This window comes from Vespa velutina, chromosome 14, assembly GCF_912470025.1.
Source record: "Vespa velutina chromosome 14, iVesVel2.1, whole genome shotgun sequence".
Taxonomy (NCBI): domain Eukaryota; kingdom Metazoa; phylum Arthropoda; class Insecta; order Hymenoptera; family Vespidae; genus Vespa; species Vespa velutina.
Window position 1 is genome coordinate 2,069,276 of NC_062201.1, and position 19,572 is coordinate 2,088,847.

Genomic DNA, 19,572 nt, shown 5'->3' on the forward strand with positions numbered 1-19,572 from the left:
AAATATGTATAATAAAGAATAAAGGATTAAAGAGTTAGCCATTGATTTTCTTTTTGCATTGTCATTTAAAAATTAATAAGGAAAATGAAATGAATAATATGACTGTTGCATCGTCGTTGGATTCGTGGAAATAGATAGGATTGTTTAATGATTTAATAAAAATTTTATCAGATATTGTGAAAAACATTGAAAATATTTATTTTGATAGTTCATATACAAGTACACTACACGCTGTGGATATGTCTCTTAAATCTAAAATACATACAACTCCGGAACAGCCGGAGAAAGGAAAATCAAGAAGCTTACATTGGAATCGTGATATCTCCTCGTCGTCATACATAATCATAATCATAATCATTTTTATCATCATCATCATCATCATCATCATCATCATCGTCATATTTTAATAGACAACAGTCGACCACCTAACTCTGTTTTAGCATTTGTATATGTAGGAACTGTCTTGAATACACCCGCAAGTTATTACTATTATTAATATTATTATTATTATTATTATTATTATTATTATTATTATTATTATTAATATTATTATTATTATTAATATTATTATTATTATTATTATTATTAATATTAATATTAATATTATTATTATTATTATTATTATTATTATTATTATTATTACTATTATTATTATTATTATTATTATTATTATTATTATTATTATTATTATAATTATTATTATTATTACAACAATAGGGTAACGAAATTCCTTCTCCGGCCGATTTTTTTTTTTTTAACGTCCCTTGAAAAAATGTACGCCATTCGACGGCACGACTAGCGTGCTTTTTGGCAAAAGTGCATTTTGTTACTTTATGTATATGTATACATAATTATATATATATATACATAAACATTACGTACGTCGACACCCAAGATCTACCGATCTTTTATTGTTCGAGAGGAAGCCGTCTGATATTGATATTGATCTATTTTATTCTTCCTCGACTACAAGGACACATCGTTCGCGTTAAAATTATTTTCCCGCATCGCGAAGTTTCATAAAAACGACACGCATACATATATTATAACAATACATATATGTATATGTTTTTGCTCTTTCACATTGTAGTCCCATTGACTTTTTATCTTCAACCGTACTATTTTTTTCTTCTTTTTCTTTTTTACTTCTCTTCCTTCTTAATCACACGGTTTTTCATTTTATTACGTGCTTACTTTGCCTCGTTTTTTAGAGGGCTACAAAATTAATCAATCCTGGATTCATTAAAGTGTAACACAGAGGGATGAATACATTCAACTCTTATCTCACGTATGTACATGTGTGTATACATATATATATATATATACATACATATATATATGTGTATGTATGTATGTATGTATGCATGTATGTATGTATTTAGTAGGCACTCACGGTAATATTATACAGCAATTAATCTATCAATTATTTAATATCCACTCTATCGTATTATTTTTTTTTCATTATACAAACTGCGGACGAAGAAGAAAGTTAATGACAATATATTTCGTTCGTTATTATTATTATTTTTCGAAACTGTAAATCTCTCTTCTTTGAATTGTCGAATTGAACAAATCCAAAGTTTTTCTTTTTTGTTCGTCGATTATGACGTTCGAACGAGAGAAGGAGACACAAGAAGAAAAAAAAAAAAAAAGAAAAACAAAATAGAATTAACACGAACATTACACGTTACTTGTTTCCTGTTTCTTTTTTTATTTTTATTTTTATTTTTCTTTTTCTTTTTCTTTTTCTTTTTCTTTACGAATAAGAAGTGATCTTTTGAAGAACAGAATTTTATTGCTAAGATCATATTTATTTTGTATTTTTGTATGTGTATGTGTGTTTGTTTTCGTGCATACGTTTGTCCTCGAGCACGCGCGTTGATATTTTTTAAATAATCAAAATATAACGTTTATAACTTTTGGATGTTACTTCTAAGCATGATTTTTTTTTTTATTTCTGTAATGTCTTTTGCTTTCTTTTCTTTTTTTTTTTTTCTTTCCTTCTGATAGCCTGTCTTATTAATGATTTTTTTGGTAAACGGCATCATTTCGACTGTCATTCACAGAATTTTGGCGTATACTATTTATGCATATATACAACATAACGTGGCGTACGAAATGCAGAGCGTTTAATTAAAAAAAACAAAAAACAAAAAAAAGAAGAAAAAAAAATTACAAAAAAATTACAAAAAAATTACAAACAAATATTAACACGAACAAAAAGGAAGAACAAGAAAAAAGAATATCAAAGATAGAAAAAGGGAGAAACAGAGACAGAGATAAGGAAGAAATAAGAAAATCGTTGCGAGATCTTTACGCGAATAACGCCGATTATAATAAACAGTCTTGTTAGGTGTGTTTGTGTTTTTTTTTTTTTTCCTTTTCATTTTCTTTTCTTTCACACACATATATATATATATATATATATATATATATAAATCTTAATGAATGTGTTTACAAATCAAGTGTCTCCCCGATCTGCTTTGGAAGTGATTCAAACGACGAATTGATCGACGATATTGATCGCTCTCAAGTATCGTTCGTTACGTCTTGGTTACGTTTAGATCGATCAATTTTAATCGTCGATCGCGATCGTTCGCTTTCGTTAAATAGGCGGTCGGTGTAATAATAAATAAAGGTACGCTTCGTAATTACAATGATGGCTTTCGGTTAATGTTGATCACTGTTAAATCGTCGATGCCAAAAAAAAAAAATCGTACAAACTGGTCGATTCGTTCGTATCAATCATAGCAAAACATTAATGGTCATTAACTTCGAATGGCTCAAATTCTTAAATTTCTTTTTTTTTTTTTCTTCTTATTCTTTCATTTTTCTATTCCCTTCCTTCTATTTTTTTCTTTTCTTCTCATTTTTATTTTTTTTTTTATTTCTTTTTTTTCCCCCTTACGTATTCGCCAATCTGTAATTTTCAAAATATGTTAATAATTTTTCGTTTTAGATATAGAAACAAAGTGCCCCGTGTATAATTTTTTAATGGAATATCGTGGAAAATAAAATAATTAGTGCGTTATCAATGAAGTATGACGATGAAAAGAAAAATACGAAAAAAGAAAAAGAAACAAGAGAAAAAATAGTTTGTTTTTTATTTTAACAATGTTAAAGGTACAAAATGAGAATTTTTTTGTTTTCTTTTGTTTATATTTGCTATCTAAAGCTTAAAGAAATAATATTTTGTAGATCTCCTTGTCTCTTATATGTTTATTTTGTCACAGAAAAATCGATCAGTTATTATAATTTTTTTTTCTTTATTATTGTTATTATTATTATTTTCTTTTTTATAAAATCTCTCGACGAAATATCATAAAAAAGAATCTCATTTTGTATTTGTAAAAATAATTTTTATCTTCAATTCTTTCATATACTATATGTAGCCACACAAATTATATTGTATATAGGTACATTAAACAATCTTTAGAACACTTTGCTTGCGATTAGTCTAAAAAAGAGAAAAAAAAAAAAAGAAAAATAAAAATATACGCGTCATTTAATTTCATAAAGTGTTCGAATATTACTATGACTTATTATGTACATATATTATGTATACAATACGTTATATATTAGACACAGAGGCATATGTAAATTTTTTTAATAGGACGTATATTCCAAATAACTTTTTTACATTTTGCAAAATTCGTCCGCCTTTCTCTCGAAAATCAGTCATTCGTTGGTCGAAAACATTCAATTTTGTTTTCACAAAAAATTTTTTTTCATTGCATTGAGACGTACAACGGACGACGACACATTTCTTCGTTTCGATTCGATGAAATTTGTTTATTCATACGGCAAATCGACAATTTGCAAACAATAACCGCTCGCCATAATCGCGACATCGAAAAATACATTAATTTGTATATATTTATATATATATATATATATATATATATATATATATATATATATATATATATATATATATATTTATTTATTTATTTATTTACGTTTTTAATATATAACTATAGGCTCACTTAATACTTTGATCCTAAATATCGGTTTAAAGATTGACGACGAATTTCGGCTTATAACGAAGGTCCGATGATGATATTTAAAAAATTTTTGCCGATATTTTGATAAATAAAATTGAAACGGTGCTGCGCAAAGCACAAACTGCAGTTGCGTAATTCTACAGTGTATATATGTATACATGCTTTTTGAATCTGCATGATTAATAATTGTCGATCATTTTAAATACGTAGATATATGCGCGCGCGATCGCATCTCGTTTACGATCATCGATAGATAGAAAAATTAATAAAAGAAAAAACAGTCACGAGAAGGTGGATGGATGATGAGGTGCGTAAGGACGAAGGGCGAAAGGTCGAAAAGACAAAAAAAAAAAAAAAAAGAAACGTTTACGATAAAATTATTACAATATTATAATGAAAACGATTCTAAATACACGATCACGAAGATTTCTCGTAAGAAAGCTCAGAGAGTTTTATTTTACTTTATTGATCGATCGATTTATTTCATTTTCTTTTTCTTTTTCTTTCTTTCTTTCATTCTTTCATTCTTCCTTTTTCGGCGAACGTAACAATTTCGTATCGTTTCATATAGAATGCATTTATTCGTTTTTACGTATAAAAAAGCTCGAATTTTCTAAGAAAAAAAAGAAAAACAAGATAATAATAATTATCTTTTTTTTTTTTTGATTTTATTGTATGTCATATACATATATATATATATATATATATATATATATATATATATATATATATATATAGACTAAACTGCTAGTAAGGCAACTTAGTGTGTATTCGTATAATACACATATCTATTCTTGTTTAAACAACATGTTTATATATATATATATATATTGGTCTACGCATTTACGTATGAAGAAAATAAAAATGGTATTCTTTTCATGGATGGTATATCGTAACGAGAGCTTATCTATTGCTTCACTGTTAACGATCTCGACGCGATACGAAATTTAACTTTCAAACGTATCTTTTCGTGGTAGTGAGATAGCCGGTTGCGCGATCACGATTATATTAAATCGTAGAATAAAGTCGCTTTCGCGCGAACGTTCCCAATCGTCGTTTTCACGTTTCAAATCGAACGGATTATAATTTTGTCGGATAAAATTTTTCTTAAGTTTATTATTCTATACAAATGAAATTTTCATATTTATATTCACAAAATATGGTAACGTTTGTGAGATATCGTATTAAAAAGTCGAAGAGAGAACGGAAGTACATTTATGTAATACATATAGAAAATGTTCATGCGAAAGCGGCTTAAAACTTCTCTATTATATTTAAAAGTAAATCCTCTTAGATGAATACGGCACGTAAGGAATAGGATAAAAAAGAGAAAAAGAAAGAATGAAAGGAAAAAAAAAAAAAGAAAGGACAGCAAACAGAAAAAAGAAAAAGAAAAACAAAAAAGGAAGAAAAGGAAAAAGAAAAGAAAGAAAGAAAGAAAGAAAGAACGAACAAGAAAAAAGAAAAGAAATTCACGCGGGTATAAAAAAAATAATGACTCTCGTTGCGATTCTTCCTTCTAAAATGTCACGAATTACACTTTAGATATTTTTTTTTTTTCACATACGTATGATGGATGCACGTATCGCATCGATACTCGCCGAAAAATCGATAAGAATATTCTCAAAACGAGAAAGTCTTCGTTTAAGGATTCATTTACTTATATTACATTAAATCTTCAGAAACGATCTATAAGATTCGAATGAATTCGTACTTTCGTATCTTATACATATACATATACATATATATATATATATATATATATATATATATATATATATATATATATATATGTGTGTTTAGCGATACACGACTCTTCCAAATTAACAAACTCGCTAATAACGATAATGAATAAAATATTTATAACGAATAGCTTAAAGATCTTATAGAAACATAATTATAATAACGAGTAACCTAAATATCGTATCATTTCGTTCCTTTATCAGTTACTACTTTGCGACAGCATCGTCGATGCATTACGGGGAGGGGGGGGGCGAAGTGGGTCGGTCGGGGGAGAGAGGGGGAGGGGCCGGTGGCGACGACGGCGGCGGCGACGACGGCGGCGACGACGACGACGTCGACAACGACGACGGCGACTTGGTGGGGAAAATTATGGAAAGGGGATGGAAGGGAAGGAAAGGGAAGGGAAGAGGAAAGGAGTGGAGAGAGGGGAGAAAACGGAGAGAGAGAGAGGGAATATCCGTCCGGCAAAGGGTCTCCTCCCCCCCTCCTTCTTCTCCTTCCTTTCTCGACAAATAATCATCGAATGCAAAGCGAATGAATGAGAAAGAGAAGCTCCGGGAATCGAGTTCATTTTTCCGCCAATATGAGAAAATCGATGCTTCTTCGCTTTGCGAATAATCGACATTGGATGAAGGAATCGGTCACCCTTCTCTCTTCCTCCCGCCCTCCCTTTCGCCCTCCGTTCGTGTTCTTTCGTTCGAGAGAACCGATCGACGAGTACGTCCTTTTTTTTAAAAAAAAACAAAAGTTCGTCGGGACGTGAACGGACCTCGTGATCGAATCGATTTCGACTTCGCATCTCGAAGATAGATAATAAAAACACGATAGTTCGAACAGGATAAATTTCGTCGGCACAAGCTCGTATATAAAATAAAAAGGAAAGAAAAGTGAGAGAGAGAAAAAAAAAGGAAAAAAAAAAAAAACAGAACAAAAATGATGACATTCGTTCATGGCCCATTATGTGTCGTTGCGTTAGTTGGCAATGGGTGTCCAGCCATAAGACTGTCGGTTGGCTTGCCAAGGCGCAATATGGACTGCAATGAGGCAACTTCGGATGCAAGACGATCGAGCCTTGACTTGACTTCCCTCTCACTTTCCGGGACGGTAGCCACGCTTGGTCCAGTCCATTCGGCTCCCAATGATATACCAGAATCTCGTTCGTCACTGGAACCCTCATTGTCCCATGGCGGCGACGCTCTTGGTCCTGGTTCCTGTTTTATTCCTTGTAACGCTAATAGAGCACTTGCTGCGTCCTTGTCACCTATACGCGATTTATGCCTGAGTTTGTGCGGTAAACTGTTATTAGCCGAAGAATTCACTATCAATTGTGGTCCACCCTCATCGCCGCTACCGGAGGACAGCTCGAAGGGCGATTGTGCTCTTCGTCCGCGCGACAAATTCAATGCGCTCGTCGTATCGAGATGCATCGCCGGATGCGGATAAGGATATTGGAAGCTTTCCGTTTCCGGATAAGCGGTTGTTTCGGGAACGTAAAGCTGTGCAGGTGATCTTGGCGATCTGGCACCGCTAACTGGCTGATGGATGACCGATGTGTGAACGGGACTTGGTGTTCTCGCATAAAGGAGGGCTGCTGAGGCCGGTAGTTTCGCCCTCTTGACGCTTATTGGTGGTTCCGCGGGTAAAGCAGCTAACACGTGTTCCGTACTTATAACGGACTCCCCGCATATACCGAATTTGTCGCGTATTGCCTCGAGTTGCGCCTTCAGTATGTGATTCTCCTTGCTCAGCTCCATGACACGCTGCTCGAGTACCATATCGTTGAATCGCCTCTTCTCACGCGACCGCTTGGCCGCCTCGTTATTGCGTCTCCTCCGGTCCCAATAGCTGTCATCCTTCTTGTTGTCCGGGATGAACTCTCGCTGTTTGCGCTGGGAAAAGAGCTCTTTTCTGATGTCGAAGTTCGGGGGGAAGTTTTCGGGATGTGTCACCTGTTGTGCGTCTTGATGAAGATGCTGCTGTTGTTGGTGCTGCTGTTGCGCCTGCTGCTGCTGCTGTTGCTGTTGTTGCTGTTGTTGCTGCTGCTGCTGCTGCTGCTGTTGATGATGTTGTTGTTGTTGCGTCTGATGGTGATGGTGATGATGATGCGAAGGCTGCTGAGGTGGTGGCGGCGGTGGTTGTTGCGGCTGCTGCTGCGGTGGGTGCTGTTGTTGTTGAATAGGAGCACCGTGATGAGCCGGATGTGTAAGTGGCGGTAGTGGTCCGTGAGCATCGTGACCACCATGGCCAGCGTGACCTGCGTGCGCCATTGTGTGGCTGGCCGGCATGTTGCTATTCAGACAGGCGGTCTCACCATTTATGGGCGATCCACTCTGACGGGCGACAAATTCTGCCACCATAATTCGTCTTCTTAGCACATCTAAAACATATAAAAAGGACAAAAAAAAAGATTAGACGGCTATATCAAGATTAAAAAGATCGTAGGTTTCAATTCGATTTATCAATGTGTCAGTTTGTTTTGTAGGTAATACAATGATTATCGCCCGATGAACTCGAAACGTCATAATAATAGAATATATAATAGGTTTGGCTACACGTTTATATATTTATATTATTATTCTACGGTAATGTAAGAGATCATTTCGAAGATATAACGATGATAATAGATTCGAATTTGTAAATATAAAAACATGGATACCGTCGGATTTGTACGTATCGAGAATGGAAATACGTGCACGGATGTATGGTAGTAGTTTACAATAAAACGATCGTATTTGTTTGTTTCTTTTTTTCTTTTCTTTTCTTCTTCTTTTTTTTTTTTTTTTTTTTTTTTTTAAATCAGGATAGAAACGATGATCGTTCTAATAATATCAATATTGCGTACAGGAAAGATCAGTAAATTTATCGATTATCAATACGTTCTTTATTCCTCGAATAAAGTGGAAGAAGAGGAGGAGGAAGAAGAAGAAGAAAAAAAAAAGAGAGAGGAAAAAAAGAAAAAGAAAAAAAGAAATCGTCGACTCGTAATAGTTTTCTTTGGATTACCTTGGGGAAAAGACAGAGAGACATGGTGGGGAAGAGGGGCCTTGTCATACATGGAACAAATCGATTTTCTTCAAGGTAATTTTCTAACTAGCGTGCGTATCTCTCAATGTTCCTTCCTCTTAAACTATCGCATAATAGTCTATATAGTACATACATATGTACACGTGCGTTCCGAACGAACGAGATCCCGTGCATGGCGATGACGATCGAACGTTAACGTCCACTTCGTCGGAAAAGGCCATAACTGCGCCGCTTAGGAATCAGGAACGAGGAAACGTTTTGCGATTCCTACAGATGGTTGACCTCCTTCGGTAACCTCGGCCGTTCGTCACGCGAGAACACGCATTCGAGAGGATCGCGAATTGTATCGATCGTTTGCCTTCTCCATTCGAGATTTTACAGATAAAGAACAAGCTAAGCTTCCTATCTCCGTACATAGCTATATACGATCTTTCATATACCTAAGTGCGCGCAAGAGCGTACATATTACGTACGTATGTGCGTGCGCGCATGCGTGCGTGCGTGCGTGCGTACGTGCACAAGCTCGCCTGTGTATGAGACCGTGTCAAATCTTAATTGTAAATTAAGAGAGACTTTGCATAGACCGTATTTCGTGCTACATTTTACGAGCGGCGATCCTTAATACGCACAAACATGTAAATGCCGAATCGTCTGACGCTCTTTGAAGAACGTCTTTATCATTTTTTTTCCCATCCTCCTCCTCTTTTTTTCATGGTCTTTTTTTCTCTTTTCTTTTTTCTTCTTTTTTTCTTCTCTCTCTTTTTTTTTCTTTTTTTTTTTTACGCAAGCATTTTCAGTCCGTCGAAAACATAAAACTCTTTTAATTTTGAAATAAATTCTCTTGGTTGTTTTATATTATATCCCCTCCCATCAAAGATCTTCCACATCATTATCGAATTTGGAAAGACGAAAGTATCAAAGTTCGACGAACAATGTCCTTTAAATGAAACTTTACGATGGGAGAGATATTTCTCTCTCTCTCTCTCTCTCTCTCTCTTTCCCTCTCTCTGTCTATCTCTATGTCTCTCATTCCTCTTTTAATGAGAGAATATCAACACAGCGGTGACCGATAAAGCTACACGGCGTGTTTGTCGCAATACTCGGCGCGTTGCTTAATATTACGTAATTATCAGTGCTATGTGATCCAACGAGGCAAACTCTATACCACACAGTTTGTCTATACGCGCTTCTTGAGTAAGAACTATCGCGGGCTTGTAACATTTTGAAATTCCTATCTTCTTCCCGTCTTCCCTCCCATCCCACACCCTCTTCACTTCCCTTCATTTATCTACCTACCTACCTTACCTATCCCCACTACACGAAGAAGTCACAAATGAACGAACGTATTTATATCCCTATATATATATATATATATATATAATACGTATGTATATATTTACGTTGTAGCTGTAGGATCATGGGATCCCCATGTCTATAGGAAAAAAAAAAAAAAAAAAAAAATGAAAGAGAAAAATGTTAGATTTTCAAGAAGAGTCGAAAGAAGAATGAAAGAGAATGAGAGAAAGAATTATCCTAGAGTCTCAATTTTTGAATTTAAGATTCAAAATTTAAGGGAAAAATAATAAAAGTGAGACGAAGGCGAGAGGAAGCAAGTCGAGGAGATACGATGAGTGAAACGATGAGATACGATTGGTAAGAAAGAAATAATGTTGTTTATATTCTTACGGTAAGGTGACAAATCATGCGTATCTACGAAACGTGTCTATGCTTCCTTTCTAAGGATCTCGTTTTCTATGCAAACAACGTCGTCGTCGTCGTCGTCGTCGTCGTCGTCGTTGTCTTTGTCGTTGTCGTTGTCATTGTCATCGTCGTCATCATCGTTGTTGTCTTTCAGTACGTTTCGAATTTTGGTGTTTCGAGGATGACTCGGTACGAGCGGTCAAGGGTGAAACAAGTTAGAATGGAAAGAAAAACGAAAGGAGAAAAAGAAGATAGACGGTAAATTGTTACAGCGTGAACGTCCGTAAGGTGCTAAGAAAGAAAGAGAGAAAGAGAGAGAAAGAGAGAGAGAGAGAGAGAATGTAAGTAACCTTAGGTAAGGTCGCGTTCAAGGTCGTTGATAATGTCAGTGAACTCTCGTCGAAGCGAACGACGTCGTTAGTCGGCGTTTACCCTTCGTGAAATCGCTTTCAATTAACGACGATAAAATAAATGCTCGCATCCCTATTTAAGTAACCGATCCTCGGAGGTCGCGCGTAACATCGTCGTTCAATTTTTTGAACGTAATTGCGATTCGATCATTATTATAATGCTTCTATAAAAGTGTGTATGTATATATATATATATATATATATATATACATACAAATCATTTAGTACAGAAAGAGAGATAGAGCGAGAGCGAAGGAAAGAGAGAGAGATACACACACACACACACACAGATATATATATATTATGTATATATATAAGTACAGGTTAATACACGTGTCCTTTTGATCTTCATTTGTAAACGAGGAAGAAAAAATACATTGGATTCATATTATTCGAAAGGTAAATAATATGTATGTATGTATGTATGTATGTGTGTACAGATTTATGATATATTCACGTACAAATATATCTCGCGATGGTTTACATTAGAAAACGTCACGTTCGCTTTTATGATTCCAAACTCTATGTACATATATATTCGCAATACACAGTGTGTACATTTTATTATTATAGGGATATATATAGAGAAATACAATCGCAAATCTGCGACGTTTTGTTCTCAAGCACGAGAGGTTACGTAAATGTTTTACGTTTACGCGTGCGTTTCCGTAAAGCACGTCCACGTGTTCTTCTTTGAGGTTTTATAGAATATCGTTCTGTTCCGGTTCTCATGCACGGAAAACCGCAATCCTGCGACAACTTCTCGTATTCTATTTTTATATTTGTATAGGAAAACAAAGATTAAACGAAACATTATTCATTTGGTTTTTTTTTTTTTTTTTTTTTTTTTTTTTAAAAAAGCTTATTATTTATATTAATATATCGTAATGTCATAGAATTTTTATTAATTTATTATTATGTTAAGATATTAATCATATTATTTTATAATTATTATATATCATGTTATTGCGTAAGGTTTACAAGCTGGTTTTTTTCCTTTCTTTTCTTTTTCATTTTTTCTTTTTTTTCATAAACGAAAATAAATTTTTCTTTTTTTTTTTTTTTTTTTTTTTTTTTTTTTTTTTTTTTTTTTTTTTTTTTTTTTTTTTTGTAAAAATTTTAACGATTAATTATTAAATTGAAGCTTTATTAAAAGATTAAGGCGAATTTTGTTTGTTTGTTTGTTTGTTTGATGAAGATGGTCGGTAAAGTTTATGTTTCATGCGTATATGTGATACACACACACACACATACCCATATTTTACGGTTTCAATTACGAAGAATGACAACTGTAAATCATGTTAGGATTTTCAAATAGAAAATATCGTGATACGGTAAGTTAAGAAATATATTGTTTCGTTCGTAAATTATAATTCCGTTTTATTTCTGATAATGCAATTGAATCAACAAAGAGTTATTTTTCTCTCTTTAAACAACATTATCATAATATCTAATGGATATATGTATAGCATGAAAAAAAAAAAAAAACAAAGCGCATTATGAAACAATTTTTTTTTCCTTTTTCTTTCTTTGCTTCTTTTTTTTTTTTTTTTTAGATGAATTTATTAATTTCTCAATGAACATCGTGAAATAATTTTTCATCTTTTCCATTATTTCATTCGATAACGATAATATCCATAGGGTACGGCCCCAGAATAAATAGAAACTATTATTTTAGATATCACTTAGGTACGTCAAACCGAATAAAAATAATTTATATAAATAATACATCCTAATGTTTGACCTTTTTTTTCTTTCCCCGTACGCTTTTATCAATATTATTATATATTAATGTATTTTATATGAGAATCGTGGCAGCTTTTAAAATTGTTTTTAGAATTCAAATGAAACTTTGATAAATAATTTGATAATCCGCCATGAGAATGAAATTATTTAATAGTATCTCTTGACTTTATCATAAACTATCAAGATGTTTAATCTTACTTTGAATTCCTAGAATCACATATATATATATATATATATATATGTCGTATTCTCTCTCTCTCTCACTCTTATAATTCGTACATCGTAATACGATAACCAAGCTTCAGCTCCCGAAGCGACACGTGGTGTAACATAGTTACATAATATTGCACGCACTTTTTCGTAAAACATATCACGTGTTGCACCGTTGCTTACATTATATGTTAATAACGTTCTCTGTTATACGCATATCACAATTCGTAATTTATTAGGATTTTTTTCTCACATTATCAAGTTAATTTTTTTTCTTTTGTTACTTTTTTTTTTTTCTGTTGTTTTTCTTTTTTTTCTTTTTGATAGTTGTCGCATGCCGATCGAACGAACGATCAGGCGATAAATACGTCATTCTTTTAATCGTGATTTATTACATTTTATTAATCGTTTGTAATAATTGTTCCCTTTCTTTATTTGTTTTTATGTCTTTTTCAATTTTCACGAGTCAAATTGTTTTCTTCTTCTTCTTTTTTTTTTTTTTTATCTATCTGATTGTATCGTCTTGTTGATCTTATTTATTGCGTATATTTTGTACATCCTATTGAGATGTAATACAATTATTATTTGATATATATGTATATATATATATATATATTTTTTTTTTTCAACGTAAGAAGGATCAACAAGAAACAGGATGAAAATATATTGACCAGATTAAAAACAAGTCTCATAAACTTCGTGCAGAAAATTAATATGTCTGGTGATCATGACTGAGTCCGGTCATGCCGACGATCTATCTTTTTTTTTTTTCTTTTTTTTTTTTCTTTTTCTTCTCGTTCGTTCATTCGTATCATTATCCCGTAATTTTCTTTCAATTTTCATACACGTGTAATAACACGTAAATATAAATAAATGTAAAGCATTTATCTACAGAGCAAGTTTTTCGAATAGATTGTTTCTTTTCTCTTTTTTTTTTTCCTTTTTTTTTTCCCCTAGATTAAATATCGATGGAAACCGATTAATTCAAAAACTTTATTATTACTCCCTTCCCCTCATTCCTCCTTTCCATTCGATTAATTAATTAACACTTATTCCAGACTAATTATAGTTGCGAAACTATCTGTCTATCTATCTATCTATCTATCTATCGACTATTAGCGTTTTTTCGTGCCCCTTCTCCCTTTATTATTAAATACGAGTAAAAAAAAGAAAAAAACTCTCGATTCAGCATAGTAATAATAAATACAAAGATTACTTGCTAAGACACTCTAAGTAAGTAAGTGAGTGAGTAAGTAAGTAAGTAAGTAAGTAATGCATTTTTAATAATCAACAGAATTCGATGAAGAGAGAAACGAAGGAGGGGAAGAAAAAAGGAAAAAGAAAAGGAAAAGAAGGAAAATTGAGATGATGGCGCCGATAAAACAGGGGAGAAACGAATTTGTAATGTATTATTATTGTTACGACCCAAAAGAACGATATCTATAGAATTCCGAAATATTTATTACGACGATGAGCCTTGAATAAGCAGGAATATGTACGCACGCATACATATATATATTTATATATATATATATAGACATGTGCACACAACAGAATAAGCCTTGCGATGCTTTGCAAGCCATGCGTGCTGAAGAACAACGTTAAAGTTCTGCAATGATCTCTTACGTAATTCTTAAGTCGTAAGCCGTAAGAGTCGAAAGAGAGAGAGAGAGAGAGAGAGAGAGAGAGAGAGAGAGAGAGAGAGAGAGAGAGAGAGAGAGAGAGAGAGAGAGAGAGAGAGAGAGATAAGAAGACAGGCAGACAGACAGAGATAGACAAATAAAGATAAAGGGAGAGAGAGAGAGAGAGAAAGAGTTCGTGGCTCGTTGCATCGTAAAATAAACGCTCTAGCATTTCTCGTTTGCTCTAGAGGCCACGTGCTGTTGAACAACGCGCCTATCATCGTTTCGACTGGCATATAGAAAAGAGCAGTGCGACATGGACTTGGCCTCGTGCTTACGAACTGTTGGATAGAGAAAGAGAGAGATAGAGATAGAGAAAGAGAGAGAGAGAGAGAGAGAGAGAGAGAGAGAGAGAGAGAGAGAGAGAGAGCTTTCGATGAATTGCGTGTTGAACGGTAGTGGTGTTAAAGGGGTTGGGTGGGGGAGGGCGGCATTTTTTGTAAAAATATATATCGACAAGTCTCGTCTGTCTAATCACGTGTCCGTCCGTATCCCTTCCCTTTTTGCTACTTCTCTGCCTGCACTCTCTCTCTCTCTTTCTCTCTCTCTCTCAGACATCAGCGAAAACGTGCCTCGTTGACCTCGTCATAACGCCCCTCACTCACACTTTATTTTACGCTATACGATAATTATTTAGCTTTTCCGAACGCAACTTAATGAGCAACGATGTCTTCTCTCCCCTTTCTCTCCTTGACCATCCCTTCCCATCACCATCACCACCACCATCCCCTTCGTTACTCATACCAATTCAACTCCCACTTGTTTCTTTCGATATCGACGATAGCTCAGAAAAAGAAATAGAAAACGTAAAGAAGAAAAAAAGAAACGTAACGTGACGAAACGAAACGAAACGAAACGAAACGAAACGAAACGGTAGAAGGAAGAACAGAAAAATTGTGAAATGTCGAAGAAGGGAAAAAAAATTTGTTTTTAATGACTTTACGATTATTAGGATTACTTTGGTAATCTTTCTCTTTTACAATGTTATTCCGTTACTTAGAAATAAATCCGTGTATTACTACTCGTCTGACTTAATCTCTATGTTTCTTGTTTGCAACTTACCTACTTAGAAACCGTCTAGTAGTTGAATAAACGACGACGACGACGACGACGACGACGATGACGACGACGACGAAAGGGAATCGTATGCGTTCGTCGACGTTTTCTTTGGCACGAGTCATTTCGGTTAAGACGAAATTACGTATCTTCCGCGTATACATTACTTCGGTATCTTTAAGCTAACTAACATCAATATATATATATATATGTATTATAATATATAACATAACGTAATATTTTTCTCGGTTTATCGCTTTAATAATCGGGATTTTACCAGATACATCATTGCGATAAATATAAGATCATAGATTTAACATATGTAATTTGCGAATAATCTCGTTACGACACTTGGAAAAACCTTTCTTTTTTTTTTCTTTTTTTTCTTATTTTGTTTTTCTTCTTTTTCTCCTTCCCTTCACCGCTACACCCATCATTCCATTATTAATAATATAAATTATATATTAATATTGTATATATATATATATATTATATATACAATATTAATATATAATTATATATACAAAATAATATATATATATATTATCACTCAATTATTAATTATATATATTGATAATTAATAATTATAGATTTATAGAATCTTTGAAATTCGTAATAGATGTAATAGAGAGTCACGACGGTGTAACAATCGTGACAATTGTCGTATTTTTTTTATTATACGTACGTACTATAATGTATATATATATATATTATATATATATATATATATATATATATATATATATATATATATATATAATGTTATGATTGCTCTTAGAATTACTTAAAACGTCTCATTGATTTTTTCGTCGAATTTATTACGTGGCATTTATTAGTCGAATACGAGTTTACGAGTTGACAATATATTCTTGCAACTTCTTGGAAATCTTCTACGGCAATAATATTATCGATTAGAACAATTTTACAAACGTATTTATTTTCTTTTTATCCTTTTCATTTACGTCGCAATTCAAACGAGATAATAATCGTAATAAACGATTTATTATTTTACATTTTCTCTCTCTCTCTCTCTCTCTCTCTTTTATTTCTTATCAATGTTTTCTTATTAAAAATTTCATATCGATTATTGGATATACGATTGTCGGGGTGACATTGTGATAAGGTCCACGTCGTCACGTTCTATTAACATTTTAAAAGTGATCAAATGAAGGGCGAGAAGAAAAAAAAGGAAAAAAAGAGAGAGAAAGAAAAAAGAAAAAAGAAAAAAGAAATAGAACAAAGCAAATGTCAGACCGACATTTAATTGAGAAATAAGTTGAAATTCCAGTAGGAACGTAGGGAATGGGAGATGAGGGATAGGAATTGGGAATGGGGATGTAGATGTAAGAGGGGTGGTTTGGTAGACACGCATGACTCATAAGATACTTACAAGTAATCGTGTCGTATCGTATCGTATCGTATCGATACTGGCCGGTCCTCTTTATTATCGATCGAGAACGTGATTTTTGTTTAAGCAGGAAAGCCCACCCACGCAAATTTCTCATGTGACGAAAGAACGACGCAAAACAACACCGCGCACCTTCGTTCTACGTCGTTTCTTCTCGGCTTTTAAATTATTCTCATTATTTCCCATAATTCATTTAAATGTTCTCGTCGTCGTTGAAAAATTTTTTTTTATACATTTATTAATGAACTACGTCGAATTCGTTAAATTCTTTTTTTCTTTCTTTTATATATATATATATATATATATATATATATATATATAATAATAATTAAATATTTATATTTGCTACATTTGTTTGTCAAAATATAATAATCGACATTATTATTAATCAATTAATTTCAATTCGTCCTGATAGAAATCTTTTGCGAATTTTTATACGTAAATATAAAAAAAATATATAATAAAATATATATAAGATATATAAGTATTCGCATTGTATATTATGTATAAGTATTATTAAATACACATACGTATATTATTCTCCATATATATATATATATATATATACATATATATATGATTGTCTATTAAAAATAGATATTGCGATTATAAAAAGCATTTGTTTTGAAATATAATGAGAAAAATGTTAGAATAGTTTGACACGCTTTGACTTAGAAGAATCGAATCGTCGAGCGTTCTCCCTCTTTTAACAACTCCACGTGTTATGCACGTATATATTTATATATATACATACATATATATATATATATATATATATATATATATATATATATATGTATGTATGTATCTATGTATGTCGTGCGACCGGTGAGTCATATTTAGCCAGCGCACGTTTCCCTGTAACTACTACGTACTTACCTATGTATTAGCTGGGCCACGCGCGACCCGGCGGATAAACGTGCGCTTAATGACGTTGAGTTAGAAACGCGCAGGCGCCCCTACAGGGACGTACTCATCGGAATACGCATCAATCGGTTTTTCTTCTTTCTCTTCACGTCACGAAGAAATTAATTTTCTTGTTCTCCCCACTCCCTTTTTTTCCTTTCCACCCCTCTTATCTTCTTTCTCTCCTTTTATAACGTTCAATCGTTTTAACTCGTTCATCGTCTTTAATTCTTTTTCTTTTTTCTTTTTTTTTTTTTTCTCTTTATCTTTCCCTCTAATTCCAAAATACAATCTCTAACACTAATAAAATCAAGAAAATTAATTTTTACGATTTCATCGTACGATTTACTCTCGACATCTTTTTTTTTTTCTTTTCTTTTTTTTTTCTTTTTTTCTTTTTTCTTCTTCATTTACTTATTTCCTTTTTATTATATAAATTCAAAAATTGAAATCTGCTACATTTTTTTAATTTGATTAGAATAAAATTGTATATAGTTGTAATGTATTTTCGTTTATAAATGTACCACACGTATGTATTATGTATATATATATATATATAGAGAGAGAGAGAGAGAGAGAGAAAGAGAGAGAGGTATTTAATTGTACCTTTATACGAGTAATTTCGTTTACATGACTCTTCGGAATAAACGATGGAGTGTCTAAGTGTATGTAACGTACGTACGTAAAAGTGATTCGTCGAACGCGCGAGAAACACGCCCTCGTTTCGTGGAACGACGTCGTTTATCGTGATCATTGCGAACGTCAGTATTAGGCAACGTGCATCGTGCGATAGCATACACCGTTGATGTTCGCTGGTAATCCCTTCTTAACCCATTTCAACATTGAGATTAGAAGAGAATGTTTTCGTTGTTTTTCTTTTTTAATTTTTTTTTCTTTTTTTTTTTTTCATTCTCTTTGCGACGTAGGACGAACTATTTTCTTTAGAAAGATATCTTAGATATATTAGATGATATATATATATATATATATTTTATATCTAATATGTAAATATATTATTTTTCTCGAAATAAGTTTTATATTTTTGATTTATCTAATTCATTCAAATTATATTATCTAATTTTATATATACATATATATATATATATATATATATATATATATATATATATATTAGAAGAGATGAAAATTAAATAATAATAATAAAGATAAATAAGAAATGAAGTTTTATTTTTAATAAAGAATAATTTTGGCGAACGATGATCGTTTAAATACAATCGAGGAAACTAAAAGAAAGAATAAAAGAAGATGGCTTCTTCTTCCCTACTCTTTCGGATTATGTCACGCTCCAAATTAAGAACAAAACTCATCGGTGACATAACATAGTAAGTCGGTGAAGAAGTTGAACTGACGGACCTCCCGAGTTACTTAAAAGTCAATTACAATGGACGGCATTCTGCGATATAATTTATTGAGAGCTTGAAAATTTCACGTACTTTGGATTTTAATGGGAATGAAAAATAGAAAATAAAAAAAAAAAAAATAGAAAAGTAACAGAAGAAGTTGAAGAAAGACGAAGCGTTTGGTATAATCGTACACTACGATAATAAATAATTTTCATCGATTCCCCTTCTACAAGATTCCTTTTTTCTTTCTCTCTTTTTTTTTTTTTTTTTCATCCTTTTTTTCCTTCGAAACGTCACACAGTACACAGGACACGTATA

At 32.7% G+C, this 19,572-nt stretch overlaps 1 protein-coding gene across 3 annotated transcripts in view; it reads right to left on the reverse strand.

Annotated features, from left to right (window-relative positions):
• Positions 1-6,192: 6,192 nt before the first annotated feature.
• Positions 6,193-19,572, reverse strand: part of LOC124954202 (forkhead box protein P1-like) — a 26,244-nt gene continuing 12,864 nt past the window's right edge. Inside the window, exons 1-3 of one of the 3 annotated variants that reach the window (XM_047506758.1) lie at positions 15,583-16,025; positions 7,697-8,124; positions 6,193-7,636 (exon numbers count right to left, since the gene is read on the reverse strand). In XM_047506758.1, coding sequence (XP_047362714.1) covers positions 6,695-7,636; positions 7,697-8,104 — 1,350 coding nt within the window. In that variant the 5' untranslated portion in view covers positions 8,105-8,124; positions 15,583-16,025 and the 3' untranslated portion in view covers positions 6,193-6,694. Of the gene's footprint in view, positions 8,125-15,582; positions 16,030-19,572 lie in introns of those variants that run through there. The other 2 variants (XM_047506756.1, XM_047506759.1) reach the window with 2 other exon arrangements.